At 35.0% G+C, this 13,519-nt stretch overlaps 1 protein-coding gene across 10 annotated transcripts in view; it reads left to right on the forward strand.

The window, feature by feature from the left end:
* The window catches only part of PPP1R9A (protein phosphatase 1 regulatory subunit 9A), a 288,124-nt gene that overhangs the window by 157,005 nt on the left and 117,600 nt on the right, over window positions 1–13,519 (forward strand). For all 10 annotated transcript variants that reach the window (XM_036864289.1, XM_036864281.1, XM_036864284.1 and 7 more), the window contains exon 4: window positions 194–314. In XM_036864289.1, the coding sequence (XP_036720184.1) occupies window positions 194–314 (121 nt within the window). The remainder of the gene's footprint in view (window positions 1–193; window positions 315–13,519) is intronic.

A 13,519-nucleotide genomic window follows, 5' to 3' on the forward strand; every position in this document is an offset into this window, starting at 1 on the left:
CTAAACTAATGAGCCTTTTGAGGGGTCTAATTTGACATCTTTGCTCCCCAGCATAGAATAAAATTTCTGTCAAAGGAAGCATATCAACATAGTTCACAAAGAACAAAATTAAAAGCAGCAAATAGATCTCAGCAGCTAATTGTGGATGAGTGTAAAACTTAGGTTGTTTCATTTTTTTTTCCCCTTTTCATAGATGAGGATGGACTTGGTATAAGTATTATTGGAATGGGTGTTGGAGCAGATGCTGGACTTGAAAAGCTGGGAATATTTGTCAAGACAGTGACGGAAGGTGGTGCTGCTCAGCGAGATGGCAGGTAAGCCAACTACTGTTGTTAATAACTCAAATCTCCTAGGAAATGTTTCTGGGAATTTCTTTCAATGGTAGCTTTCTTTTGACTTTTTAGAACAGAATTTCAGAGTGTGTCTCAGATGTGGAAAATGTTAAAACACTTGAATTACTTTCTGATTTGCAGGCAGAATACATTTCTTTAATGTATATTAGATAAATAGGTGGATGGATCTGTTATCTATATCTGTCTACCTTTGTATCTATCCATTCATCTCTCTAGCCAGTGAAGGTGAGCAGAATTATGGATGTGTATCATTTAAGAATATGTACTGTGGAGATCAGCATATAGTTTTCACTTCAGAGATATCAAAACAAATAATAATAGTTCTGGCACTTCTGAAAATGACAGAGGTAGGAGGGAAAATAGGAACTAATTCTGCAATGATGGTAATTCTGGAGATCAGTGTCTCTCAAAATGTGTTCTGTCTAAAAACACAGGTTCTTGAGTGCCACCTAAATCTGGAAATAAAGTCTCTAGGAGAGGGTTAAACATCCACCTTGGGTAATTTGAATGCACACCAGAGCATCAGATGGTCATTGTTTTATGTCTTAGCTTTCATCATCTCAAGCTACAACTATCTTTAAAGATTTGATTAATCCTGACCCTAGGCTCCTGATGCATCAAGTTGGGGCTGAAACAGAAATAGAAATAAAAGTAGACTCAAAAATATGAGTGCCAAATTCAAAGAAATGTCATCTTATTTTTTTTAGGAACATTGAATAACTGGCTTTGATTTTTTTCAAGGTTTAAGTATGTATCACTCAACCAGCTTATCCAGAAATAATAAACCATGTTGAAAATCATTTGTGAATTTCCAATGAGACCAATAGTTGTATTATTTGTTTCATAATTTTAAAAACGTATTTATATACACAGATGTTTCCCAAGAGGAACTAAATTGATTTATTTAAATAGAAAGCCACACCTTCAGTACCATCTCTTTCTATGCGGTTAGGGACCACATCTTAGCCAGTAGCCTTATTTGTAGTCCCATAACACTTGAACAGAGAGGGTCTGAAATGAATGTTTTGAGTGAATGTTCAGCTGACTGAATGTTCAGCTGACTGAATGTTTATCACACTTAAAACAAAGAAAGTGGGATATTAATATTTTGTGTTTAAAAGTAACTTATTAAGTCTTCCTCCTTTTCAAAGTAGTTAAGGAAATAACCTCTTTGCCCCTTCAATGAATTATATAATGGTAGTAGTAAATATTTCCTATTATTAATTTAGAACCTTTCTTCCAAGTGAGCTAAAATTTGTTTGTAAAATCTGTATCTTTTCTCTTCATGCTTTATGAAAAACTTAAGTCATTCTAAAGTGATAGGAAATAATTCTTACTGTTAATATTCAAACATATTAAATTATTATAAATCACCTCTCTTAAGTAAATGAGCCACAAAGCCAAACCAAACTACAAATTGATTAAAAAACAAAAAAGTAGAGAATTTTGTATTCATCAGTCAATTCCCGTTGTTCTAAACTCAGAACTATTTGTTTTTCTGTCACTCATTTTTTAAATTAGGTTTGTTTTCTATTAACCTATTTACTGATTTGTTCTCCTGTGTAGTTATAATATTTACACTGATATGAGAACTTTGCTTTATCAGTCCCAGTGTGCATTTCCTCAGTCCTTCTAAATGAATGTTTACCTAGTACAGTAATCCTGCTGTTGTTATAATAGATGCTTAATAAATGCCTCAGTGAATATATTAAAAATGACAACTTGATGTAATGAAATGAGCAGAATCTTTGGGATCATGTGACCAGGAGTCTTAATTTCATACCCTCTACTTACCAGCTAGGGGATATTGAACAAATTACTTAATTTTCAGGTTTCTACATTGCAGGATTGTTGTATGCGTTAAATAAGCATATCTAAATAAAAAACCTTCCACAGTGCTGTTTGTGTGTGAAGCTGTTCTTGACTGAAGTAGGCATAAGCTTGAAATTTATTAAAAATAGTTATTATGGGAAGTCTTATGAAAAACTATAGAAAGATGTATGAAATAGGTACAGAATCATAAGATTTTGGTGGTCAGAGGGACTTTAGAGATCTTTTCCATACCTTTCATTTTGTATGAAAATTGACTGTGTGTTTGTGTGTGTATTTGAAAATAAGTGGTCACAGTATTGCACCTATGGCAGTGTTCACATCTTTTATTGGGTTGGCCAAAAAGTTCATTCGGGTTTTCCGTAAGATATTATGGAAAAACCTGAATGAACTTTTGGGCCAACTCAATAAATTATTACACTATTATTACGACCATTATGGGTATGCTCATTTGCACAGTATTTTAGTGTTTGCTATTTAAAAGGTATCAGTATTAAAAAACTACAAAAGGAACACCTGGTTGCTGCCTGCAGTCAATAATTTTTTAAAGTTTTGTTATGTATACTTACTGATATAGAAAGATATTGTATTAAGGATTTACAAAACAGTATGATTAGTATAGTGCCATTCTTGTCTGGATATGTTTTCTATTCTTTTCATCACTCCCCCCACCTCGCCCCCATCTCTCTCTGTCTCTCTCTTTTTTCTCTTTCTCTCTCTCAGAAAACCTGGATTTAATATACACCAAAGTGTTGAATGACTCTAGTCTGTGTGTTTTTTTTTAAATTTCATCTAATATGGAATATTTAATTTTGTATAGGGAATATGTAATATTTTATATATTTTAAACTGCAACTAAAATTAATAAAATTATCACCATATGGCCTTGGGAAAGTTACTCTTCAGACCTTAGTTGTGGACAGAATTAAAGTTCTGGGTTAGATGTTCCTTTTAGCTTTAAAAGATTGAGTCTGTGTTATAGCTTTCTAGCTTGCTTCTAGCTTCTTAATAACTCTTCTTTACTTAAGGAAATGATTTCAGTTTAATCTCAGATTTGGGCAAACTTCCTTCAAGGTATGTCAAATAAACAGGTATATAGAGAAATTCTTTTCTCCCTCCTCTGCCCGTCCCACCCACAATACAAGAAGCCATTTTTGTTGTGTTGCTTTTACCCCTTCCAAATGTCTCATAAACTCATCACATTTTGAGTACTTCTAAAAATTTGCCATGGATATTTATCTCCGGAGTCATCTAGTATAGTTAAAAAGTTTTGAGTCTTCCTTATTATTTGATATGATGTCTTAACATTCTAAATGTCTCTTCACATCTGTCTGTATCTTTTCATATGACACCTGAAACGTAGGGGGTGCTCAGTAAATATTTGTTGAATGAATGAATACCTGTGCTTTAATCTCTTTCAAGACATTTAGTACTGGGACCTAACATTTTTCTTTTTCTGCTCTTTTCTTCTCCTCCTTTTTTTTTGGCTACTTTGCCTCTTATAGTTTATCTTGTAATTTAGCTGAGTGGCATGATAGCCATTTACACTTTCTGTGTTAGTTCTAAATTTTTATTAAAATAATGCTAAATATATTAACCATTAGTTTTTGCTGCCATAATTTTATGAATGTACACAGGACACTTTAACACACTAATTATTTCTCCAGTCCTCTTTAATGAATCTATAAAGCAAAATGAATTTTATAATAGCACAATTGAAAATGCTGATAGTAGAATAAATCATGTGGATGGTAACTGACAAAAGATATTAATAATGCTGGGCTAAAGAGGCAAATTGAAAATGCATTTAAAATCTGCTTTGTTTCTGGGTCCTTATGTTTTTTTCTCAAGCTTTTGCTTGAGAACACTGTCATTTTAGAACACTGTCCTGTTTATTTTTCAGTTTTTTGGAAAAGCTAATCAAATTTGAACTTAAGGTGCAATGTAGTTTATCCTCATTCATGTGTTGGTTTAAACGATTTTAATCATTTTGGACAATCTTTCTGGTAACACTAACATATAAAACAGATGAAGAGTCCTATTCTTCTGCTTACCCTGCAGCAAACTCTCCCTCCTTGCAGGACCTATGTGTCCCCATGAGGTATCCTCAAGCCTGGGACAGCCCTGAATGGGAACTTCTGTTTTCATTGTGTCCATATATCCTAATTCCTTAGTCAGTGGTTTCCTCTCTGCACACACACTCTTTTGTCACTCTTCTAATTAAGCGTCTTCACCCCTTAGAGAGTTTGGGGATATTACTGCTATGATATGTATTTTCATACGCATTTAACACTTTGCTGCCTAGCATTTTGGCGACAACTCTCTGTTGTCCAGCGTTAATGTTGCTCCAGCTTGTTTCCTTTTCATTCATCCTTGGTTGCTTTGCTGACATAAGCCCCGTGAGGTAGGATTTTTGTTTTTGTTTCCCCATCCCAGATACATCATGTCAATAAATAACTACCCAATAACATTAAACAAACTCCAGAGTACTCCAACTTAGATATTTTTACTAGCCTTACCCCCACTGATTCTGGTTTTTAGATTCAGAATTGAGGGATTTCAGAAACATCGGACTGAGGTGGAAGAGCAGTCGTATCGCACACGTGTGTTTATGAGCGCATGGAAACGTTGAAGAAATGGCCAGGACTAGATGCCTTTTACAAACTAGCCAGCTACCTTCCTGTAAATTCCATTCCAGTAGACAGTGTTCCCAGGGAAAAACAGGCTATTTCCTCTGCTATTCTGGAAAAATTTTGGGAAGTCTGTTATCTGTATTCTTTCTACTCTGGGGTGATCTAATGCAGAGAGCCGTCCATTTAATTTTTACCACCAGGACTCATCCTTTGTCTTTTCTGTGCTTCTGATTATGAACCAAGATTTGAGAGGTATTATCAACTACTACTAGTGAGGTTGCATCTAAAAGTTACCTTCTCTCAGGGTAAGAGATTCAAGCAAAGTGGGTATCAGATGCCAAAAAACTTTTCCCTACCGTAATAACCACTTATGTAGTAAGTAGCCTGCTGGTTCATGACCTTGTGGTTTGTAGGGTCAGTCCATGGTAGCAGTAACCCTGAACAGGTGCCCTTTTTTGTAACTGATATTATTTATTCCTGTCATCCCTGTCCAATCGTTTCTACGTCTCATCCTTCTTATGCTCATTTTTACAGTTTCTTGAGTTTGTCTCCACATTAATCACCACACAACTTACCTCTAAAAAGTAAATTGAAATGCCCTTCAAATAAAATAGCAAACTCTGTAGAACTTCCCTCCCTCCCTCCCTGCCTCCCTCTTTTCTAATTTAAAGGTGGCTTTTATTTCCTTGTTTTAATTTTGTATCAGATTTTCAGATCCTTTCTGTAATGAATTTATCACTTTGAAATGAGAAAAAAAGTTTTAAAAATTAATACCCTTTTAATGAAAATAATAATCAAATAATATTGAGCTCTCTTCATCCCCTTAAGGCTTGCTGTATTAAGGCAGGCAGGAAGAATTATGTAGGATCAGAAACCTGCAATTTAGTTGTGGGATGCTCCTTTCTTACACTGGGCTCTGAATGCAGAGAGCAAATTCACTCAAACGTCTGTTGCCACTCTTCCTGTTGCATGGAATGCTTTAAAGCTCGACTATCTTCTGTCTTCTCAGTGACCAGTACCAGTGTTCTTTTTTTTTTTTTTTTTGGCTGCATTGGTTCTTTGTTGCTGCGTGCAGGCTTTCTCTAGTTGAGGTGATGAGGAGAGCGGGGGCTACTCTTCATGGTGGTGTGCGGGGTTCTCATTGCGGTGGCTTCTCTTGTTGCAGAGCACGGGCTCTAGGCATGCAGACTTCAGTAGTTGTGGCATGCAGGCTCAGTAGTTGTGGCTTGCGGGCTCTAGAGCGCAGGCTCATTAGTTGTGGCGCATGGGCTTAGTTGCTCCGCAGCGTGTGGGATCTTCCAGTACCAGGACTCGAAGCTGTGTCCCCTGCATTGGCAGGCAGATTCTTAGCCACTGCGCCACCAGGGAAGCCCAGTACCAGTGTTCTTCATTCCTTTGTGGAATCCGTATTTCCACCTAGCATCACTTTTCTTCTCCCTAAGGGACGTCCTTTATATCACCAGGTCTGCTCGTGATGAATTCTTTCAGCTTTGTTTATCTGAACAAGTCTTTGTTTCACCTTTGAGTTTTTAAAATATATTTTCTCTGTGTATAGGATTCTAGGTTGACAGGTTTTTTTTTTTTCCATTTAGAACTTTTTCCAGATTTTTTTTCTGATTTTAGACTCATGGATGTGCATGAACATAAGGACATTGACACAGATGAATTAAGAAAATTAGGAAGTGCTATAATATAAATATCAATATTGTTTATTTTCTGCTTAAGTTAATTGTATATGATAAACACTGTAAAATTTCTATTGAAAAACAGAAGCTCAAAACCATTTGTATGAGTTCTCCCATCTGTTACCTTTTTGAGAAAATGTCTTTTTGGCTTTGGGTTAGAGATTATAAATCTTTGAGTCCAGAACCTTTAGTCTAGTTATTTTATGGTTATTCACATATGCATCTTTAATAAAGAACAAGGGACTATAATGCTTCAGTCTAGAGGAAAACTTTTTAGACTATTTCCACAGTCACTGTAAAATGCCATCATCAGTTGTCAAATAAGCATGTGCTAATTTTAGAGAACATTTTAGAGTTATAAATGTAATACATGTTCATGGTTGAAAATTTGGAAAATGTAGAAGAATGTAAAGAAGAAAATAAAAATCTCATGTAATCCCACCATGTAGAGTTGACCACTCTTAAAATCCTGCTGGTGAATTTTCTTCCAGAGTTTTTTCTGTGCATATGCCTTTGTTTACTTACTTAACGAGATTAAAATCAGTGAATATATAGCTTTATGGGTTTTTGTACATTTTATTCATCAAGATAATATTTGTTGAGCGCTTACTATATGTCAGGCAATATGCTGTGTTCTTTATATTTTGTATCTTATTTAATCCCTCTAATAACCCTGATTAAATATATAAAATTATTGTTATTTCTGTTTTAGATATAAGGAACAATGGCTCCTCTTATATAGTCACAGCAAATAAGTGGCAGAGTCTGGCTATGAACTTAGGATATCTTATTCCAGAGCCTATGCTCAAATAATATGTTATACTATATAACATTACTAAATACTTTTCTAACAATAGAATATATCTAAGGATATATTATGCTGTAGTATTATATATATGGGGGCTTCCCTGGTGGCGCAGTGGTTGAGAATCTGCCTGCCAATGCAGGGGACACGGGTTCGAGCCCTGGTCTGGGAAGATCCCACATGCCGCGGAGCAGCTAGGCCCGTGAGCCATAATTACTGAGCCTGCGCGTCTGGAGCCTGTGCTCCGCAACGAGAGGCCGTGATAGTGAGAGGCCCGCGCACCGTGATGAAGAGTGGCCCCCACTTGCCACAACTAGAGAAAGCCCTCGCACAGAAACGAAGACCCAACACAGCCATAAATGAATAAAATAAATAAATAAATAAATAGTGTTATATATATGAACCATTTATTGTTCATATTGTTATACTAGTATGTTGTTTCAAGGTATTGATCAGGTTAGCATTTTTATATAAAAATCATTGTGAATATCTCTGATTATTTCTTTGAAAGTACTTCCTTGGAGCAGAATTACTATGTCAAAATGCATTACATTTAAAATGCTTTAGAAACACATTGCTAAACTGCCCTTCAGAAAGGTTGTTCAATTTGTATTCCCCAGGAGTGTGTTGAAGAGTAATCTACTGCACCCTTAAGATTAAGATTGAATATTGTGTTATAAAATCTTGAATAATTTGATAATTTCTTGTTTTTGCATCTTTTAAGATGTTTACTGGATGCTTGTATTTCTTTCTTTTTTTATAAATTATTTTCAGTGTGCTTTTTTCCTGTTGCCTTTTTTACAACTGTGTTATCATTTGTTCTTTTAGTGCTAATCTTTACAAATAAGTGGTCCATACCAACTGGCTTTACTTCTTAACTGTAAGGAACTTTCTCCTCTACTCCCCCACTCTTATAACAAAAATGATCAAGTCCAATAAACAGATATAAAGTGCAACTTTAAATTTAACACGGTAAAATTCTGTATTTAGTTTCGAGCCTTAACGTTCTGTCAAATTTATTGCTTTAAAAATTATTTACCTACTTTTTGAGACATCCAAGTAACCTTTTCTTAGACCTCATCTTAAACTTTTCAGTGTCATTATAGTCATTTATTTCTAATGAGATCCATGTCCCTTTCCTTGATTTTTTTGTTTCTTTGTTTTTGTTGGTGTATGTGTGTGTGTGTGTGTCTCTGTGTGTGTGTGTGTGTGTGTGTGTGTGTTTGTGAGAGAGAGAGAGAGAGAAAGAGAGGCTTTCTAGGTTCTCCTTCTATATAGATCCTCCTGTTTTTCACCCTGCATTGTAAGAATGCTTCTCTTCCAAGCTGAGCTTCTTGACCTCATTTTTGTATTCAGCCAATGAACTGATTTTTATAAATGACTATATAAATTACTCCCTTTGTATCCCAGTCTCAGTGCATGTAGACCTATTCATTTGTTTCACGTATATGTTATTTTTATCTCAAATTCATCATAAAAGAAATTTAATTCCTCTTTTCCTTATTCTTTTTTCTTTCCCTTGATATGAACAACCTGTGTTTTCTGTGTTGTTTTTCATCACTTTAGATGTAAACTTTCTAGTCATCTTTTATTCTTTCATTCATTTTACCCATTAATATTTTATTGTATTGTATATTTTTTTTCTTTGGAATGTCCCTCAGATTCTTCTTTTGTGTTCATTCTCTGGGCCACATTTCTGGGCCAGGTCTTTCTCTTATTCCTTGTGTCTGTGGGCTTCTTTCAGCTGATCTTTCCCAGTTTATCCTTATCCTGGTCCCAAGATTATTCTTCTGCAACTGTCACTTTGTTTGTGCAGCCCTTCTGAATAACAGCATATAGTTGCTCTCCCATTTTTTGCCAGTCATAACCCAGGATCTTGTTGACATTGGATACCAGTGTTATTTCTTAAGTACATACTCTCTACTTTACTCAGGAAAAGTACATTATTGTCTCTTTTAGTTTCCTTCCCCAGCCTCCTTGCACATCTGAGTCAAAATAATAACTACTAAAACTGCAGTATATTAAGGCTGTATGATATGTCAGTTACTGCACTAATCCTTTTACATACGATTTTTGCTGATCTTTACAACCAGCATACATGGTAGTTATAGTAGACCTTTTCTATCTAAACTAAGGATTAATTGTTTCAGGAATTCATAGTTGAAGAAACTTAAGGTTTTAAAGAAAACTGTGGTGTGAAGTAAATGAGTGAAAGCATATAAATAAACTTTTGCTGAAATAAAACAATCAAAATGCATTGTAAAGAAAGAGACTATCAATTACACATTTCAAAATTTTGCTGTAATAGGTATAGTATCATTAATTTACATTTAATATTTTGCATGCTACATACATTTAATTATTATTTATTTATTTATTTATTTGGCTGTGTTGGGTCTTCATTTCTGTGCGAGGGCTTCCTATAGTTGCGGCAAGCGGGGCCACTCTTCATCGCGATGCGCGGGCCTCTCACTATCGCGGCCTCTCTTGTTGCGGAGCCCAGGCTCCAGACGCGCAGGCTCAGCAGTTGTGGCTCATGGGCCTAGTTGCTCCGTGGCATATGGGATCCCCCCAGACCAGGGATCGAACCCGTGTCCCCTGCATTAGCAGGCAGATTCTCAACCAGTGCGCCACCAGGGAAGCCCTACATACATTTAAATAGGATATCCCTTTCTAACCCTCATCCAATATCAGGAAAATGGTTGTAAGTTTGTTCTACCTTATTGGTAATGGTGTGCATTTTAAGTGGCATTTTTTTCCCCAGTCCATCATCTTTTCTTCAAATACTCATTGCTTTTCTGGTTTTGTAAATTTGGAGTTGTTTACTACCAAGGTGTGGGACTCTATAGCTCAAGCCATGCATGTCCCTTATTCATTCTTAACGTTCACTATGCTTGCAAGATAGGAGGCTAGGTCTGGGTTTACTTTACCTCAGATTTCTTTCTCTCTTTCCAGGGCTCCTTTGCAGAAACTTTCACTCCCAGTCTGCCATCTACTTTCTCCTTCTTTTCTTTTTCTATCTTTCAGTAATTCCCTTCTGTGTTTCTCTACATCACACAAATTTAACAATATTAACAACATAGAGATGAGGAAACAGCAGTTGGGACTTCTTTTAGATTATCAGTAAGTGAAAGCTTTGGGATTGAAATTTAGATCTGAGCGTTCCAAGGTTCAGGTTTTTTTCTTACTGCCACATTTCCTTTCATCCTCTTCACCCTACCCAGAATCATATTTTTCTCAACATTTTATTACCTTCTGCTTCAAGGCTACGCTTAGTGTCCAGTTCCTCAATGAAACCATTTAACTGCCATTAGTTGATCCCAGCTGAACTCTTGGCCTCTGTACTCTTAAATGTAATAGACTGTAGCACATGCATTTGTGTTTAATTGTTTGTCATCATGTTATGTGTATGGTGTATCCCTGGATTCATTGTTAAATCTATCTATCTATCTATCTATCTATCTATCTATCTATCTATCTATCTACATATATAACTGAATCACTTGGCTATACACCTGGAACTAACACAAAATTGTAAATCAACTAGAGTTCAATTTAAAAATCCAAAAAAATTTAAAAAGGAGTATCAAACAATATCTGGTAGCATGCAACATTAGGTGGAGCTATAAAATATAAGATCTAGAAGAGGTTCAAGAATGAAAAAAATCATTAGGCTTGGATAAACAGATAATTCCTCAAAGAGAAGAGCTGGGCCTTTAGGAGAAGGCTTTTGAGAGGGTAGGGAAGGGATTTTTGGCAAATATTTTGTAAAAGGTACAAAAGCACAAATGTGAACAGTCTTTTCAGGGTATGGCTTATCTTAGAGCTTTTAGTTATGTGAGGATGTTGTTGGATAAAAATGAAAAGTGTTGAGATGATATTAGGGATTGATGGTAATGTGATATTTGGTTAGATACATAAATGGAGACTTAACAGTGTTTATAGAATAGAAGGCTTAACATTGTTAAGAAGTCAGATGTCCCCATATTTATCTGTAGGTTCAAAGAAATACAATAAAAATCTCAGGAGACTTCTTTTTTTTTTTTTTTTTTGGTAGAAATTGACTAGCTGGTTCCAAAATGCATATGGAAATGCGAAGGACCTAGAATAACAATTCTGAAAAAGAATAAAGTTAGAGGACTAACCCTACCTTTCTCAAGACTTACTACAAAACTTCTGTAACCAAGGCCATGTGATATTGGTATAAAAATAGAAACAGAGATCAGTGAAGTAGAATAGAAAGTAAGGAAAGGATTGAGACAGATATAGTCAGGTGACTTTCAATAAAAGTGCCATGATAATTCAGTGGTAAAATGTACAATCAACAAATAGTCCTATAAGAATTAGATATCCAATATTCTGTAATAACCTAAATGGGAAAAGAATTTGAAAAAGAATAGATACAGATTCAGTGTATAACTGAATCACTTCACTGTACACCTGAAACTAACACAACATTGTTAATCAGCTATACTCCAATATAAAATAAAAATTAAAAAAAGAATTAGATATCCATATGGAAAAACAAAAAAACTGAACCACAAACCTTACCTCACCCCATATACAAATTAACTCAAAATTAATCATAGGTCTAGACATAAGAGTTCAAACCATGAAATGTCTAAGAGAATACATAGGTGAAAATCTTTGTGTCCTACCATTAAGTAAAGATTTTTGAGACAGGACTCAAAGCATGGACCATCAAAGAAAAAACTGATAAACTGAACGTTATTAAAATCAAAACTTTTGTCCTTTGAGAGGCACGGTTATGAAATGATAAAGGGAAGCTATGTAGACAAGAAGAAAATATTTGTTAAACATTCAGTGAGGACTTGTGTCAAGAATATGAAGAACACTTACAACTCGATAACAAAAAGAACCACAACTCAATTTTAAAAATACAGATGAAAGATTTGAACGGTTATTTTGAAGAGAAAAATATATGAATGGTCAGTAGCATATGAAAAAATGGTCAACATCATTAGTCATTAGAGAATACAGATTAAAACTGCAGTGAGATACCACATCTACTAGAATGGCTAAAGATAAGAATGCTGACAATATAAAATGTTAGCAAGGATGTGGAGAAATGGAACACTCCTACATAGCTTGTGGGAACATAAAATTTTACAGCCACTTAGGAAAACAGTTTGGCAGTTCTTTTAAAGTTTAACGTATACTTAACCTTTCAAGCCAGCAATTCTACTTGTTGGTATTTTCCGAGAAATGAAAATGTATGTCTACATAAAGACTTATATGTGAATGGCAACTTTATTCATAATAGACAAAATTGAAAAACAAATGTCTATCCTGTGCTTTACTCCGTACCTTCTGAATGAGAATTTTGGAGGAGGTGCAACTTGAGGAATCTTTAATTTTCAAAATTGCTCCATTATTCCATTGCAGTTAGGCAGTTTGGGAACTAGTGCCCTAGACTATCCTATCCAGCATGGTGTGGCCACTGCTAGCTCATATTGTACTTCTGTGCAAATTTGAAAAATATATCTCTCCCCTCCTCCCTCCTAGGCACTAATCTACTTTCTGTCTGTAGAGAGTTGCTTCTTCTGGACATTTAATATAAATGTAATCATATAACATGTGATCTTTTGTGATGACTTTTTTCACTAGTATAATATTTTCAAGGTTCATTCATGTTGTAGCACCTATCAAATTTCATTTCATTTTATTGCCAAATAATATTCCATTGAATGCGTACGCCACATTTTGTTTATTCTGGCACCAGTTGATGGATATTTGGATTGTTTTTACTTTTTGGCTATCTTGAATAATGTTGCTTTGAACATTCATGTACAAATTCTGTGTGGCCATGATTTCATTTCTCTTGAGTATGTAGTTAGGAGTGGAATTTCTGAGTCATATGGTAACGCTATGTTTAACCTTTTGGAGAACTGCTGGATGGTTTTCCAAAGCAACTGCATCATGTTATATTGCTACCAGTAATTTATGTGGGTTACATACAGTTTCTCCACATCTCATGAAAACTTGTAATCTGTCTTTTTTTTTTAATTGAAATATAGTTGATTTACAATATTATAGTAGTTTCAGGTGTACAACATAGTGAATCAATATTTTTATAGGTTATGCTCCATTTAAAGTTACAATCTGTCTTTTTAAAAAAATTTTATTTTATACTGGAGTATAGTTGATTAACAATTTTGTGTTAGTTTCAGGTACTACCTGTCTTTTGATCAT

The sequence above is a fragment of the Balaenoptera musculus genome, chromosome 9 (assembly GCF_009873245.2).
Source record: "Balaenoptera musculus isolate JJ_BM4_2016_0621 chromosome 9, mBalMus1.pri.v3, whole genome shotgun sequence".
Classification (NCBI taxonomy): Eukaryota; Metazoa; Chordata; class Mammalia; order Artiodactyla; family Balaenopteridae; genus Balaenoptera; species Balaenoptera musculus.